Source organism: Anoplophora glabripennis, unplaced genomic scaffold (genome assembly GCF_000390285.2).
Source record: "Anoplophora glabripennis isolate ALB-LARVAE unplaced genomic scaffold, Agla_2.0 scaffold4, whole genome shotgun sequence".
NCBI classification, from domain to species: Eukaryota; Metazoa; Arthropoda; class Insecta; order Coleoptera; family Cerambycidae; genus Anoplophora; species Anoplophora glabripennis.
This window is the reverse complement of record NW_019416568.1, coordinates 2,126,640-2,144,385: the sequence shown is the minus strand read 5'-3', so window position 1 is coordinate 2,144,385 and position 17,746 is coordinate 2,126,640. Positions and strand designations below refer to the sequence as shown.

Below are 17,746 nucleotides of genomic sequence, written 5' to 3'. Positions count from 1 at the left end.
TGCCTACAAAAAAAAGAGAAATAGGACTTCAACAATTTCTGATGCAAATGTTTTATCGGAAATGAAACAAATATTAACGATACTGTAATATTTAGTGAATTAAATTCTGATTAAGGAACGCACTCCTGGGATACAATGAAAGGGTTTACCGAAATTAGTAACCTTAGACAAGTTACATGTTTTTTCGTAAGATGGCGCTTAGCACTACTTTTCTTAAAAGATAAGAAATTGTAAGATTTTATCAGAATTTGCCTTATTAACAGAGAGTGTTTAAAATTAAAAGAAGCATATTTGTTAATTTCCCCAAACAGTGAATAAAGTCAACTATTTCAGTGTCTTTAAAGTGACTGGTTGTGTCTCTGGTGACGTAGTGAATTCCTGACTGCGTTTCATAACACACGTAGAGAATTCCTATTTGTGGATCGCGTATTCTTGTCTAGGTCGTGTAGGAGGGCTTAACCCGCATAACAGATTGCAGATTTTTTGCTATATGTGAAGTGGTTTTAGTGTTGTTAATACAGTGAGAATATTAATGTCGTAATGTTGTTCCGTAAACGTCTTGTAAACAGTCATAGACTTGATCAAAATTGATGTTTGTGCACGTTTACAATACATTATTTTTGCCCAATGTGCTATTAAGCATTGTAAAAAATGTTGCAAGTTGACTTTTAAATGACATGGCCATGAAGCTCAGCAGTCAAGAAAAGAAAGAATTGGACAAATTCACCAAATTCCTCGCACTGAAATCCACCCAAATCATAGTACAGTCTAGGTTGGGTGAAAAAGTGTCGACACCATGCAAACCGCAGACTACAGGAACAGACTGGGTAAGATAAATTAGGCATTTAAAATGTTGCAGTCTCATTTTATGCTTTTTAGTTCAACCTGAACATCAACGATTTGCCAGAGGTGTTGGCAGAAGCGAAGAAAGCACTGAACGGTGAAGTCCTGTCATCTCGTCTACCACTATGTGTAGAAATCTCTCTCCGAACAGTAGAAGGGGACCAGATGGTCCTAGAATCGTGGTGCCTTGGCTTGTTGCCCGAACAATGTGACTCCACAGCGAGAATCGTACATACAGTGTACAACCGAATGGGTATTTTATTAAAATCGCTAGTGTCGGTTACTAGGGTCACCCCGGCTTACAAACTATCACGCAGACAAGGACCCGACTCGTTCGTCATCTGTTACCGCATATACATGGATGAGCCGCAGGTCCATTGCCTCGGGGAGGGCTACAAGCAAGTTCGCGTCGGGCAGATCTGTACCCCCATAGGAACCTTGCAGTTGTCCGTGTCGTACCGTACTAAAATGACCATTTCCCCCACACAGGCGGGCAGAGACAATTCCATCCTGTTGAAAAGTGACCATTTCAACACCAACCTGAGCCCCAGGAGTAAAAGATACAACCAAAAGTAAGTCAGTTTGCATGTTATTTTTTTATATCTAGTGCTTTTGTCGCATTTTATTGAAGTCGTTGTGTATGCGGCTCGAGAAGCTATTTTTATAACCATAGAAAGTCTCAAGGTCGAGCAATCCATCATTCTACCTCTGTCTGTAAAAAGAACGGGTTTGGTGTGCGTGGGACGGATACACACTATGTAGGCTTAGGTTTACACAGGGACTTGCAGCAATTAGTGTGTGAATCACCTCTGGGTTATTATAGGAATTGTTAAATGTCTGTGTCTATTCAACTACGACGGGGACGTAGGCGGAAGGAATTCTTTTAATTACCTGAAAGTGTTTTATCTACCTGTATAAGCGGCTCATAAATTTATTAATTTGTCCAATTAATCTGGCAGATGTTCGTTTAATGAGTAGCATGTTCTGAACTGATTATTTTGGTCCATATGGTACTTATGTCGTAGTAATTCCAGATACAAACAATTTTTAAAGGAAGCAAGCGGGTAATACTTCATTAATTAGTTTACACTTTTCCTTATACAATTAGCCCTTAATAATTGAAAAAAATCGTAGCGGTCAAGCCCTGTTACAAAATATAAATACAATTTTTCCAAATTCTAACTTTTATATAATAGAAAATTGGTACACCCTCTATTTGTATATTGTTCTGTCTTATATAACTTTGTTACTTGAATTTATTATATATTTTTGTTAATATGGGTACCAAGTTCAAGTACCTAGTTGTACTAAAGAAATTCGACTCTGTTTCTATTAAATATGAAGATATTTTATCATTGTTAAATGAATCAGGATTTTTTTCGTTAAAACTGGAATAATAATTTCTGAGGTAATTTTCTTTATGCAACTATTTCAAACAAAAGCATACCTCTGGCGATACGCTGTTAATAGTGTCCGATAATTTATTCTGTTGCTTAATTAAAAATTCAATGCAAAATGTAAAAGTTGCGGTAGGTAACTATAAATGCCATTCCTTGACCTTACTAGGATAAACACCTGACGGTGTCTGATTGGAAAATCAACGGAGTATTGATTGAAAGTTTCATGGATATACGGAGCATATAAAATTTGTGCTCTAGCATTTTCGGTACATTTCAATTAATTTCAAAAAAATTCAATTGTGTCCTCTTAAATCCGGTTGTTTTCAGAGAATATTGTTTATAAATTCAACTATTTAATAAGCGTATATCAGTGAAACATTGAAATACAGGGTCCTCTCTTCCTTTTAAAGAATTTTTATTAGCCTTGTGTATATATTTTTAATTTGTTCTTCTCGATAAAACAATAGAAACTATTATTCCCAAGAGAGCGAAAGGAATGTAAATAAATCAGTAGATACTGTGACTAATACGACTTCCAGTAAATAATTTTGCGTCAAAGTCCAGTAAGATAATGCTTAATGAACGTTTTGTTATTATGTTGAATGTTGAAAATAATTTACAATACACCTATATAGCAATAATATCTCATATATAATCTGTAGGTACTGTTTTCTGTATAACCAGATAAACAAATAAATAAATAACAAATCAAAGTATGCAGTAGACAGATAAAAACCTCCATGCTCTTGTTGAATAGCCTTGTTGGGAAATTATCGTATTAACTAGGAAAATAATAGGAAACACTGATGTAATCGTCTTTGAAGAAAGTTATACTTTGCATTTAAAGTTTCCCACAACAATTATATTGCATCGTGTAGCGAAATAAACCTTTCTATTTGATATCCATTCCAACGTGAAAGGTTAATCGTATGCTTTTTTCTGTCGCCGTTTTAGTAATGCCACCACCTGGCGAGCTGCAGTCGCGATATACAGTGTTTAATGGAAGGTTTAACTGAGTGTGAGCAAGATATAACCTACAAAACTAGGCCAACGTTTTGATTTTAATTAAAATCTTCCTAGGGGCTATAAATAATAATGTAGAGATAAGAATATAGGCATAGAACATAATTTGAAGACACTAAAAAAATATTTGAAAATATACATTAAAATTGTTATAAACTAATGCAAAAAATTAAAGGGTCAAAAGAATTAAAATGAAAAAAAAAAATTTTATCAGGTTTTCTCACAGTTTTACGGCAAATAACGTTTAAATTGATGAAAAAAAAAAAAAAAAATTAGTAATATATCTCAAAAAACGGTATGAATCGGGATCGAAATCTGGTTCGAGTCATCAACTTTAATTTTAATTTAATTAAAAGTTGTGAACTGAAGCATAGGACGGAAAAGCCGAACCAATTGGATTTTGTTCTCCTCAATGTCCGGAAGGTTTTTCAAAAAAACAAAACTGAAAATTTTTCGAAATTTTTTTTTTCATCAATTTAAACGTTATTTGCGGTAAAAATGTGAGGAAAAACAAAAAAAAATTTTTTACATATTAATTATGATTAAGTGTTTAAGCTCAAAAAACGCGACCCTTCAATTTTTACCAAAAGTTTGTTTGAAACAAAGAAACGGTTGGCTAGATCGAGATGAAACTTTACAGGGTTCTTCTGGGTATATCGAACTGTAAAAGTCATGCTGAACATTAGGCATTTCGTGAATATTTATAATTTAGCCATGAATTTTCTAAAAACCATAAATTACCCATTTTTTTTCCTGTTTTTTAAAAATCGTGTAAAAGATGAAAAAAAAATATCCGAAAAGTTGCGGCAGTATGTTATAGGAAATTTATTCCAGTTTTCGAAACTGACTTTAAATTCTCTGTACGACCATTTTTCACCTAAATACAGTCTGTCAAAAATCACGGAAAAAGTTCGGAAATTATTTTCACCCTTTAATTTTTTGCATTAGTGTACGATGAATTAAAATAATTCATCATATAATTGAGTCAAATTAAACATTTTTTGACCTTTTATTTGCGTTTCTATGAGAAAACTAATGTGTTTAATCGTCTTCAAAATAAATAATAAAATACGTATGGTGGTAAGGCAAAAAACTTTACCACAATTCTTCCTACTATTATTCATAATCCTGAGAAGATTTTAAATAAAATTGAAACGTTGGCCTAGTAAGAGAGTTAATACCCTTATATACACTTTTGAAGGACACTTCAATTCTGGTTGGAGCTGTAGTCCGCAGAGTAGTTATTTTCCATAATCTGATTAGTTAAATACGAGGTTAAATAATCCGGAATGTTGAGCGTAAATTAAAAACATTTGTTCACAGTTTGTTTCTAATGGTTTCTGAGTTAAACTGTTTTTTTCTGACGTTGAGGAATTTTTTTTATTTTTAGAAAATAAGAGGTTTCAGGGGGGAACATATTCTACCAATGGAATTGGTCAAAAACTATTTAACGAGGTTGTTAAAACAATCTACGTGTCTTGGCGTTGTCCAACAAAACTTATTCGTTTTTGTTTCACACTCATTGCTCCCGACTTTTGTTACACACTGTATAAATTACTTCGTTTTATACATGCGTAAGGCAGTGAAAATAGACACGGAATGATCTAGAATTTACAAACAGACAGTTAAATGTAGTACATGTCCCCATTGGAAAGGTTATACATTTTTGTTTTACAGTTTAACGTATACAGGGTGTGAAATGAGTTCGAGTTTTGACGGAGGCGATTATTTTTCGAAGCCCCGCGCTATTTATTCAATACCTTTTGGCAACTATCGAATTTTCACGAGCGATCATGAGCTAAAAATAATGTTACTAAACAGATTGCTTATTCCTGAAAAAAATCCGTGGAAAATTTGGGATTACTCTAGAAAATATTTGTGTAAGTGCGTCGTACAAATTGAACGTATTTCGTTCTCGGGAAACCAGCGCCCATACTTCGTAAATAATATGACTATCGGTGTGCTCCGTGACTGTAAAAGATTCCCGGCCCTTCTTTACGCCAAGGAATTACACACCGTGATCATCGAGATAAAGACACACATCACTCACGGCATCGAACAAATAAAAATAGCCGCGAAGAATCAGACTATGACCTTTCGAAAAGCACCCCACTATAAATAGAACAATTGTTACAATACAAGTATTGTTGTATTGTTCCTCGCGTTTAGCTAACTTAGCAACGGGTACGGATTTGTTTTCGGACGGTATGCCAAAAATACCACGGCGACAGCGTCAATCGCCGGGTCAAGGGGGGAAGCGATTTTGGCGCCCGACGTGGGGCCGTGACTGTCGTTTTTATGGTATCGTATACGGGGTGTTGTATAGCCCGCACAATAAAACAGGTAACAGTAATGTCGTGTCGCACAACCCAACGTCTCAGCGTACGAAACGCCTCTTGTTATCTGCAGCGGTGAAGAGAAATGCAGGGGCAATGCACCCAAACCCGACACTAGCAGTCCGCATAACTCTCCATCTTGGGTCGAATAAAGTGCATTGTATTATTTCTACTATAAACCTTAATTTGTCGTAATGTAATTTTTACTTCCTTTTTCGCCAATTTTAACAATATTTCAAAGAGGTTTTCGAGAAAATATTGTTTACGAGGTCACTGTTGAATTTCCGAAAGGTTGTTTTGGCGCTTTCAAAAAATCTCGCTTTTTGATTCCATGCGTTTGACAATATAAGTTCTAAAAATAGTACACACTATACTACATTACGATCAGACCGATTGACGTGAGTACCTTTTTGTACCGGAAGAATTATTATTGTCGGAAGTGAAACACTTGAATGCTAAGTAGGCTCCGTGGTTGGTTCAAGATGTCTGACCACTTGAAATCGCTATAAACGTATTAGTAAGTCAAACCAGAAGTTTTTATTAACGTAGGGCGAAAATTTTCACTTCCAGTAGACCAACACGCCATCTATAATTCGTCGGAACGATTATTGCTTATAAAAATAACAAGATATATATTTTTTATTGGATCTGAGATAAAAACGAGGGAAAAACGTTGATGCAATTGCAATTGTACCTAGTTTATTTATAGATTTGCTTTCTTACCTATTGCTACTATTATTTGACAACAATTTTGGAACGAATTTCGAACTGGTCTAAATCTGTATCGATGCTTTGGACGGTGACGATAAAGTTTTTCTTGTTAGTCATAAACAAAGACGATCTCAAATCGAATTGCCTCATAATTTAAAGAAAATAATAATAACAATCGGTAGTGCAATGCTTTGAAATTCATCGAGAACAATGTATTTTACCGAAATTAAAATATTTTAACGCAAATCAACCACTAATTGAAATATCCAATCGCACGGATTTAGCCAGACCACCGTGAAACCCAGCAATTCATCGTTGAATTTAAACCGCCCATTGAGTCCAGTTTTTTTATTTGACACAAAACTTGCTAGCGAAAAGCTAAATGTTACAACGCAATGTTTCCTGGAAAAAAAGTTTACTTATCATTGGTTGTCTAGTGGCGGTGTAATAAATGTTTTTGTGGACGGGTGCCAAAATTTAACTATAAAAAAATACTGTTAATTCGTCTGGGCATTAGTCTCAAGGTCACAGTTATTTTAGGAAAAGTGGGTCTCTCTTTTTTTTATAATGCAAACGACTCTGGTTCTGTTGTAATAGGTTTTTCTTTTTTAATTGGAACTGTTCTTCTTTCTCGGGATAATCACCAATTAAAAATATTACGCTTACATAAAAATATTGGCTCGACAATCTCTTTATGTAACGGCTCTCTTAATTCAAATCATCACTATTAACGATTTGTTAGATACGCTGACTTGCTGCTAAATATTTTTTATACAGTATCATCGGAGGATATAGGTCCGAGCGTACATTGCCATTTTTGGCCCCAAAAAGTAATCAGTATCGCGATTTTCTCTCGGCTTTGGCCGTCTAGGTCGAACCCTAGCGGTTTTTTCTTCGCCGTAGCCGAACGAAAAGAGAAAGAACATCCTTGCGGCGAAGTATGTCGACGACGATGACGGTCTCCTCAGCACCACGACCTAGCTGGGGCTTTTGAAAGGCCGTCGACGCATTCTTTCTGTGTTAGTAACGCAATTTTTTAACGGGTTATGCAACGCGTCTATAAATAGACGTAGAACTAGTCTCGGTCTTGCGAAAATTGTGCCCATAGCGGGCCTCTCTTCTCTCGGTTCCGGTGGACCTGGGTTGCGTTGCATGCAGCTACGCCTCGTCAGGGTCCGTCACAACCTTAATGTCTTCGTGCGTAAGCAAATGCAATCATTAAGAGTCTCGAAATATGTATACTCTAATGTCAAAATAGTAGTGAGTTTTTTTTTTCATGGGACGTAGTACATGTTATTGTAACAATAAGTCAATTTTTGACAACAGTTATTGGAATAAATGAAATGTGAAAATAATATGTGTGGCACTTGTACGCTTATGACACGCACTGACACATCCCAGCTGGGTACTGAGGCAGGGCGGGTTTTCAAGAACTTGAACTGTATATTGACAGATAAAACATTGAATCCTTGACTGACGACTTGAATCCTTTTATTACACTACAAAAGTGAAAATTGTGGTTTGGCTGTCTGTTGTATTATCCACTGCAGTTCTTCCTTTTTATCGCTACTTACAGAATCACGAATAACGTAGGAGACACTAATGAATTGGCTGTGAATTGATTTAAGTCGGATATTTTCTCGTTCCAGCACATAACACCCAAACATCATGCGTTACAATAATAAACAAGTCGTAAGGAGCATGTGGGAAGTGAAATATCTGGTGCCGGAAGCTTCCCACTCGGTTCTATTTAATTTAAATGCCGAAATTGCTCAATCTCGGTCGATTTCTTGCGTTATCCGAGCACTTTCCAAATGGCAATAATCGAGGTTGCGCTGTTGTGTGGGAGGTAGGAATTTCAAAAAAATGTGGAAATATACCCGTTAAGAGCGCTCAAAGAAGTAAAGGCAGTTTTCTATTTTAGGCGTTACCAGTCTCATTCTCAGTCTCAGTCAGTCGCTTTTTTGGTGTACTTGTACATATATTTTTGAATATTTTTCTGTTTATTGCTCACAGTTGAAGAATTATGGATGTTCTGCCTGTCCAACGATTTCCGCTTATCTGAATTTGCTGGTTAACATTATTAACAATATGTTTGGAATATAGAGTTGATTTTCAGTGTAAATTACTGGTTACAGACCGTATAAAAAATTACATAATGGAAATTCCGACGAATGTCATAGGAAGTCGCCAATTGCGGCTTTCGAAATAGAATCGAATCTTTTTTCGCATACAAACACGTCGACCTTGGTAAGCGCAATTGACCCTGAAACCGGGATTTTTCTGTTTACTCTTACATAAACGAACATTATCATGTGATATGACATTATGCCGAGATTTGCGAATTCGATAAGGCGTTGAATTTGTGTGTATTGTTTTATTGGTGTTTTCGCTACAGTTTTTATGCGGATACGGCTTGGGATCGGATATTAAATAAATCTTTTAATGCGTCAGATCTTTCTACGCTTCAAGTCAATGGGGATTGATTTGTTTTTTGCTACATCTGTCTGGTTTTGATAGATGTTAGGTTACGTGTAGAGACAGCCACGTACTCGTATATTTATTACATGATCCAATAAGGTTTAAGTGTATTGGGAGTTACATAATTTTATAATAGTAATAATCTACAGAGTGTCCTGAATTGCAAGTGCTGAAAATAAGGGAACAATTCCTATAAACGAGTAGGTTGTTTCACTGTTTAAGTTGAAATTGCTGAAATATTTGTTATTTTCGCGGATGCTGTTTCTCTTTTAAGTGCCTTGAAGGGAAATATGGCTGTTTGAAGGAATAGTGTAATGGCGCATATGTTGAAAGCGTATTTTTTTGTGCATATGCAGTAAAATTAAGTAAGCAAAAAAAAAGTATACTCCCAATATGTTAATGTTGCCACAAATTTGCGTTTTGCTTTAGTTTTGCTTTTTTTTCTCCTCGAAAAACATGCGATCTTTTACTACTGTCGTTTATTCTGTAGTAAATTTCTCGTGTTGTAGCTAATTGCTAGAGGCAAATGTCTCGTCTGATCGTGTCACAATACCCAGATGCAAATTAGATTAGCGTCTGCCTCGCCTACCCCGAGAACGGTGATGCCAGATGGTCATATATCTAGATGTTAAGAAAAAATTCCGTAGAATTCCCTAGTACGGTTTGTAAATGTAGTTTACTAAAAAGAAAAACAAATTTATTAAGTTACTGAATTGTTATATAAAATCGGAGTCTGGGAGTCTAATGCATCGATTTACCATATTTGCATCTAAAAAAAAATATATAGTAGTCTGAAATTTCCTATTTTGCAGAAAATCTCCAGACAACAGACAAAATTCTCTATTTCGCTAGTTTAGTGTTTTTCCCTAGAACTAGGGAAAAATCCCTAAATCTGGCATCACTGTCCTAACGTCGGACACTCGTTACTTGAACAGAAACACAGTGTAATGCATTGATTTAGCATATTTCCATTTGCATCGATTGTTATAGCCTGAATTTTCCTGTTTTTTACAACATTTCTAGATATATAAAAATCTCTTGTTCCCTAATTTCGCGAATTAGGGAGTTTTTTCCTAAACAGAATGCTTAGATATATAAAATCGAGTATAAAATTCTCTATTTTCTTGAATAGTTCCACGAATTAGGGAGGTTTTTACCTGGAACTAGGGAAAAATGTACCATATTTGCATCCATGGAAAATTTATTATAAGTCTGAAATTTTGTATTTACCTAGCTTTACAATTCTAGGTAATTATTAGTTATGATCAGGGAAGCATTGGTGCATTTTCCCTAGAACTAGGGAAAAATCCGAAAATGCGGCAACGCTGCGCGAAAAGTCGGGCATTCAGTGTGCGCCTAACGATGAATGAAAATGGAAACGCCGCCACCGGGTCTCCGCCGTAAAACTGCAATGTGGTTCGAATGTGGGGCAATGAAGTATTCGGGAACGGCACCGTAGTCTGCGGGCGGGCGGCGCGATCAATACGGGACTTCCTAGCGTCGTAGATGTCGAGGGGGCGGGTCGCGGGGGTGGGAGAACGCGCAGAAGGCGAAGGTGATTCGGCGGCCTTCGGAAACGTATTGAAATGAAAAAGCAAAATCTCAGTAATTTCACGTAATTCTTATATTTTTTCCTAAAAATCTTATCAAATAAAATCAAACAAATATCAGAAATAATGTAAAGGCAATTTTTGCAATTATGTTTCTATTGTTCACTATTAAAGAGAATGTTCATATTAATTTTCTTGCGGTTTGCTATCATGTTTAACCTGCCAATACGTGTTTGTTGTTCGTGGTTAGATGTAAATGATAAGGTTAAAAGTTACGTTTGGCTGGAGGTTAAATATAATCACTTACGGTGTCGGCTTAATATTTTAGATAAGAAACTGAATAATGGGCAATTTTATGAACGATTAGCTTTTCTAGACGTAATATTTTTTGTTTTTGAAGTTCCGACATATGTAATAAGCTTAAGGTTTAGCCGCGATTTTCTTGATTTAAATCCCAGTAAAAAGCCCACATTGATATGCTTCACAGCATAGGATTGATTTGTAACCTTTTATCTCTATCTAAATGCAATAGAAAGTTGATCTATAAAAAAAATGATCTATCTAATTAGCACTAAGGGAAAAAACACACCTGACTTACTGACATCTCAAATAATGTTGCAAGCTTCAAAAAGTTAGCGTCACGGATATGTAATTCGTTTGCAATGAACACTGACGATATTGTAGTATGTATTGCTTCGTTTTTGGTGAATTATTTTTTTTTAATGTCTGCTCTCTTGTTATAAGCCGGTGTACATATTTATCGACGATACTATCGAGGAGTAAAATCTTGCTATGTAACATAACGCTGCCTGTCGGTATAAGCTAGACATAATTGTAATGTGTCGAGGAAACGTTACATCGTAATTTTTCCTCAACGTCAATGGGGCATTTTCACGCTTGGTTTAACAGGAATTTGGACACTCCCCGCGAGAAATGTGTCGGGTAACGCTATTCGAACCTCTTGTGTTATGAATTGTTGCCAGTTCGAATAACATGTCAGGATATTTGATCTCTTGGCGGTTATTCCTCCAATTCGACCCAGTTATTGTATGTTTATAAGATTATGGGTGCCTGAATCTCGCTGTTAAATATACAGGGTGTTTTTTTTTTTTGATACGACGAGAGTTGTTGACAGATTGCTACTTTTTCGGATATACTTTGAATCTTAAATATGTGTATGAAATTTTATTTGACTAAAACCAGTACAAGAAAATTGCAACAGATTACAGATGTATTAAAAACACCAAAAACATTGAAAAATACGTATTTTCCATTATACGAGTACATTAGAAAATAAAGTTTTCTGTTTTGTCTGAAAAAGTGACAGTTTGGCAACAGTGCAATTGCACTCATTCAACTTCAACCAGGTCCTTTTACTCTTGAATGTCAAGTTTTTCGTTAATTATACAATCTATAGAAACAAAATTATTAATTATCAGATAACGCGTACAAAAATAAAATTTCTCGTTAAGGATATATTTCTGTTTATCTGTAAATATGTCGATAGCGACATTGTATCTTATCTCTGCCATTGTGTGAGGATATTATTTTGCACGAATTTGAAAAAAACCGCTTTATCGTTATCAGGCAGATATTGCAGAAGCCATTGGCCTCTACATCTTGATGTTACTTAAATGATAGCGCATTCCAAGGTCAGGAATTTGCGAATCGACTTAACATTTAAACGAAATTTGTTTATTTTCTACCTTGAAAACGTTAAATTGTCTTTCTAATGATTTATGAATGATTATGAGCTTCGAACTCCAGTTGAGATATAAGTTAATGTCACCTTCAATCTTGTTGAAGAGGATACCAGGGTTCATTCATGCACTGGCGCACAGTGGGCCCGATCTCAAAAAAGTTGGCCAAAAATAGAAAGAAGTTTTGAATTTAAATGTGAATTGGTATATAAGGGTTTTCGAGGTCGCTAATTACGAATTTCATATTATAATTTCAAAATTCAAAATGGCGGATCCAATATGACCGACCACTTCATTAAAAATTGTTCGGAATTGCATATAAATTGGTGTATAAGGGTATTCAAGGTTGCTAATAACGATTATAATATTACAATTGCAAAATTTTTATTTAAAAAATTGTCGGAGTAGCAGTTTTTATTCAGTCGCTATCACTGTCGGGATAATTATCATGTTCGAAATCAGAGTCAGTATTATGCTTATCCGAAATTTCTAGAAAATTTTCAGACTCATCATCATCTGGGAAAATAAAAGCTCTAGCGCCTTCAATGACAAATTTCGACTTTTTTTAGGTTTCAATATTTTGAAGAAAGCATTTTGTTGTTCTTTGAGATAGTTTCCATCTTCTTTTAAGTTTGGACGACAGATTCTTCAGAGACTGTCAATCCTTTGAAAACAACATTCCATCTTTGTAGCAAAATGTTGTTCCAAACATTTAAGTTGGGTGTCCAAGTCCGAGTTCAAATCGTTCCGTATGATCTCGAACAGTTCTCGACGAGTACAGATTATTTTATCAATACGCGATTCTAAAATACAGACATAATGCGATGTAATATTAAATAAAAACACATTTCTCATATAACAAGCTTTAAGTGTAAAATAAGGAAAATTATATTTATACACAATAATATTTTCACAGAGTTTATTGGAATGATCAATTGCATGAATGATAAAAATTTAATAATACATTAAAATAACACACCCGGTATATATATATATATGAAAATGATCAAAAACGGTAAAACTACGGTATACTATTCTACATCTTTCAATAGCAGGTAGTTGCGGACCCCTGCTGTGTGACTGCGTCGACCTTAACCTAACAAAGTAGCTGCCCGGCGTCGCGTATTTCTAACCTCACAAGTACAGAGGCAGAGACGGGCAAATTTTTCTTCCAGATTCTATTATAAAACATCATTAACTATATGCTCCATATCTCAACTTCTGGGTTCTCGCTGGATAGATAACTTTTTTGCTAATTTACGGTAAAAATTTTTACAAGGAAAACCATTATGTAAACACATCTTTGACATGATTTCTAACACCCGCTAGTATAAATTAATAAAAACATTATATACGTAAATATTCTACATTCCTTCCTTAACGTCCTCCATCAAACAGAATTGAAAAAGGACACTGGAATAAAAAGTTACGCGCACTTTAAGCAAAAGTGATATTTCGGAGCCGCTACACGTGGTTCACGTTGTGCCGAGAACGGTAACTATGAACTAATGTAGCGTCTCAGGTATAAAAGATATCTCACTTTCCTTTTGGAATAACATGCACCAAAGCCTCCTCTACAAGATTCTATGGTACTAAACTCATTCGGTGACTATCATTTTTTCGATTTTTGGCCACCTTTTTTCAGATCGAGCCCACTGTGTGGCGTGGTGAATACTCAGAAAATACCTGTTATTGAGATCAGAAAATGCAGCCGGAACCTTGGACGTCGCTCGAAATGTCGACATGCAAGGCATATTAGCTTGTAGGGATAGTAGCTATCTCGGTTGTCTCCTATAATTTGTCAACAGCGAGTGACGGGCAGTTTTTGCGGCGCCAGCTACTTGTACGACGACGGTCAACGGTCAAAGTTGTTCTACCACAACAGCCTTGTTGATTATCATAATAATTGTCGACGATTAATTGTTGTACTTGGTAAATTAGGACGATACACTATAAAAGATTACATATATTGCACAGCTTATGATTGGCTCCTTCTAACAAAAGTGGAGCTCTCTCTTTCTTCAACATTAATATCGCATATGCTCAAGAATCTCACAAAAAACCTACTCCTAGTTTGGTAGTCCGTGCCTTTTGATGATTCATAGCATTTCTCGATCCGGAATCACCATTAACATCGTGTCTATATACGGGCCTCCGCACAAATCTCTCTATTTTCGTATACCATCATCTCGAACCCACATTCGCATTACAAATATCATGGAGGTGAATGCCCAACTGTTGGGCGCCATGTTACGTCGTTAGTTTCCCATTCGGAATGGTTAAGTAGCGAAAGGCGATACGGGTGCGACTAATTTTTTTGGGTTACCGACCATATGCTCGGTCCGTCAGTGTACTATAATTCGACAATTTAATTGGTTTTCAGGAAGGGGATTGAATTTCGTCGACATAATATCCGATAACAGTTATGCGGAGCCTTTTTCGGAGAGCTTTCGATTCTGTTGGTAATTTGAGATAATAATATAGTCGAGATCTGATGGAATCGGTATTTATTATATTAAGTCCTGCAGAACGGTTTAAGTTTGTGTTCGATTGAAACGGGCTTTGTTTTGGTTATTTCGAAGGCATTTAAATAAACATGGGGTCATTGGTTCTTCCTCAGGTTAGTTTTCATTATTGAATATGTCACGTTTATTATAATTTAGCTGGACTTGAAAGACCAGCAACTCTACTTAGTTTTGAATTTCGCAACAGCAACATAATATACATATTTTCTTCAACCAATTTATTTGTGATGTTTTTTTTACGTTATCGCTAATTGTCCATTATTTTTTAATCACATGTCAATTAAGTGTAAGCCTTAAAACTATTCCCGTTAATATTTAAGTACTTAAAGATGTGTGTATTTACAAAACCCATGTGTATTTGACTAGAGGCAAGACCGGATGTAACTTGCCTGCTTACCTCAAGAACTAAGGCCCTGATTGAACAGTACGAGATGTTGGTCACGTAGTTCTCAGGTTTAAAATGATGTGCTCACCGACTCGAGTTGTTTACTCTTTCAGCTACCATTGAGAGTCGCCTTGACTATTTTGAAAAAAACAAAACTAAAAATCTCGGTCACGTATCGCGAAAAATTCTGCGATTGGAGTCGTGTTGTTTACATTGGCAGTTACTTCGATTATCTCCTATTTCGAGAAAGAAAACGAAAAAACGAAACTTAAAAAGTTATTTATACACTCGGTAAACAGTTTTCTGTTACGTAACACTTGTTGGATTTTGTTGTTTGTTAGATAAGAGTGACATGAGTTTTTTTTAATTATTCACGGCTTCGCTACATGATAAACAGGCATATCATTACTTTTAATGTTTGTTATTGTAATCGGTTTGACGTCAGGCGAGACAATTTCGGCGCCCACATTGTTTGTGCAGATCCGTGCGGGAGTAGTGGGGAATTAAAGACTTTTTTTTTGACGGAATAGTTTGAGGGAGAGTTAATAATGTTTTATAAACCGTGTATTCCGATAACTGATATCAAATGTATAGTTCTCTTAGTTCTTATAATGCGGAGAGTAATGTTGTTGGGTGAATTTACATGCGATGTAATAATAAGCTGGAGGTACTCGGGTTGACATGCGAACACGCTCCAGGCTGGGTCCGCAAGAGTGTTGCTATGGTCTTCGCGTTGAATTTGAGAATTTTGCCTCTTGGAAAACGCCTATTCTTGCCGTCTCCGAAAGGTTATTGATCTGTAAATGATTATGCCAAATTTTGGCAAGTCATTCTGAGTTTCCTTAAATTTGGAATTACTTTATTTTTCACTCGATTGTTGCTAAAAAGTGGTTCCTACTTACTTCAAATTGTGTGATTTTATTTGTTTTAGTTTTTTTTGCAATGAACACAGATTGCCGGGGTTTCAAGTTATGTGAAGAAAAAATTCGGAGATTAGGATTTTCACGTTGTTTTCGTAGACTATAAAAATGAACGTTCATGACATACACTTTTAGTTTATGACGTACCTTCTAAGCTGTTGTAGAAGAAACGAAAAGAAAAATTAAAAATTCAGTTGTTTACAGTTTGAAATTTTGGCAAAATTTATGCTGTCGCTTATTTTTTTTTACATTTCACTTGACCTATATAGAAATTGGACGTCAGAAATGAAATAAACTAGCTTTCAACAGTTTTTTTTTTAGTTTTTGTGTCAAATACGTCAGCAGAGATTGTAAGAATTTTTTTATTCTGCGAGTTCCTTAACCTATTCTTCGTTTATTTTTAGTTTGATCAATGTATAGATGCTGTTGATGGTAAAATACCTTTAGCTAAGGTAGCATTTTGGGAAAAACTACTCGGCTTATTGACAACTAATAGATACGTTTAATCACAGGCAACCTAACCTATAAATGTGTTCTGCTTCAATTCTAACATTAAAATTAGTTCGATTTACCTGCTTTAGGGTATCCCAGTTTCTCTTAGGGACTTCCTAGTTTTTTCTCTGTAATTTAACATCCTTGCCAACTAAAATTATTATATACTTAATTAGAAATTAAAAGTTAACCTTAATGATTTCTCTCCCCTGTAGTATCAAACCTCCATTTTACACAACCGGTTTACTTAATTGGACATATAGTAGAATTCATATCTTAATTTTAATTGATTTAACCTAGATGGCGTGTAGTAAAATTAATAGATGCAATAAATAGTGCCTACCTAGGTGATATATGATCTACATTTTTTCAAGGCAATCTCGGATCTCATTGGAATTAATTAACATTTATTTACCTGATTGAGTTCGTATCTCAGTACTTAGATTGTTTATTAAATCAAATATTGCTCCATTTTGAATGGTCTATGTGCATTTTAAATAAAAAAATATTTCGACATTATAAAGTCTTTTGTAAAGATAGACTGGCGATAGTATATTTGATACAGAGATCAGAGAGCATTGAATTTTAAGATTTCCAGAACTGCCGACAGTGAATTTTTATTGTGCAAGCCGGTTAACGCGATTTGAAAGTTCAAATTTAATTTGTTATTTTAACCTCGACCAGTTTTTTCCTGCCACTTCGGGATGTCATTGAAGATCGCGGGTCGGATTATTGTTTACCTACAGATATAGCCTTGGTGACGCTCGCTGAATTTCTTAATTCCATATTTTTCTATCTCCTCAAGGTGAGCGGGTATCTTCAACGAAATTTACTGGCCTCACGTGATGCGGTTTGTGCAAATATAACTGATAAATACTACGATAATACTATTTCACGTATTATCATGTGACAGAATCTCGCGTAAAAGATCTTTCGGAATTATGTCATCGTTTTTAGAAACAGGATGCTTCCGGCAGGGAAAAATCTTTGAAAATACCAAGCTCGCTTAATCCAAAATCATTTGGCACTCGAATTTATTTTCTCAAGTACCCGCCGGCGATATTTTTAGCATAATATGAGGATGTTTTAGTAATAAATATTAATGGCAATGTTTAACCGAATATATTTAGATGTGATCTATTATTTGTTTTTTTTTTACTCTTGGCGGAATATTTCGACTTTAAATTAACGTTAATAGATGTGTTATCTTCAAAGCGAGCCTAGAAAAGCTATTAATATAGCGTTGTTTTTCAATAAATTTATTGTTAAGGATTATTTTTTATTAGAGTCTGTTCTTTTGTTAGTTGCATAATTATTGCCGTCTTTGAAATCAACGACCTAAATTTCCGTCATTATTGAAATTGTTCGTGTTTAAAGCCG

The 17,746-nt window shown here is 35.3% G+C and overlaps 1 protein-coding gene across 2 annotated transcripts in view; it reads left to right on the top strand.

Moving 5' to 3' along the window:
- Nucleotides 1-345: 345 nt before the first annotated feature.
- Nucleotides 346-17,746, top strand: part of LOC108917443 (autophagy-related protein 13 homolog) — a 30,856-nt gene continuing 13,455 nt past the window's right edge. The window contains exons 1-2 of one of the 2 annotated variants that reach the window (XM_018724037.2): nt 346-827; nt 880-1,415. In XM_018724037.2, the coding sequence (XP_018579553.1) occupies nt 678-827; nt 880-1,415 (686 nt within the window). In that variant the 5' untranslated portion in view covers nt 346-677. The remainder of the gene's footprint in view (nt 828-879; nt 1,416-17,746) is intronic. The other variant, XM_018724036.2, reaches the window with a different exon arrangement.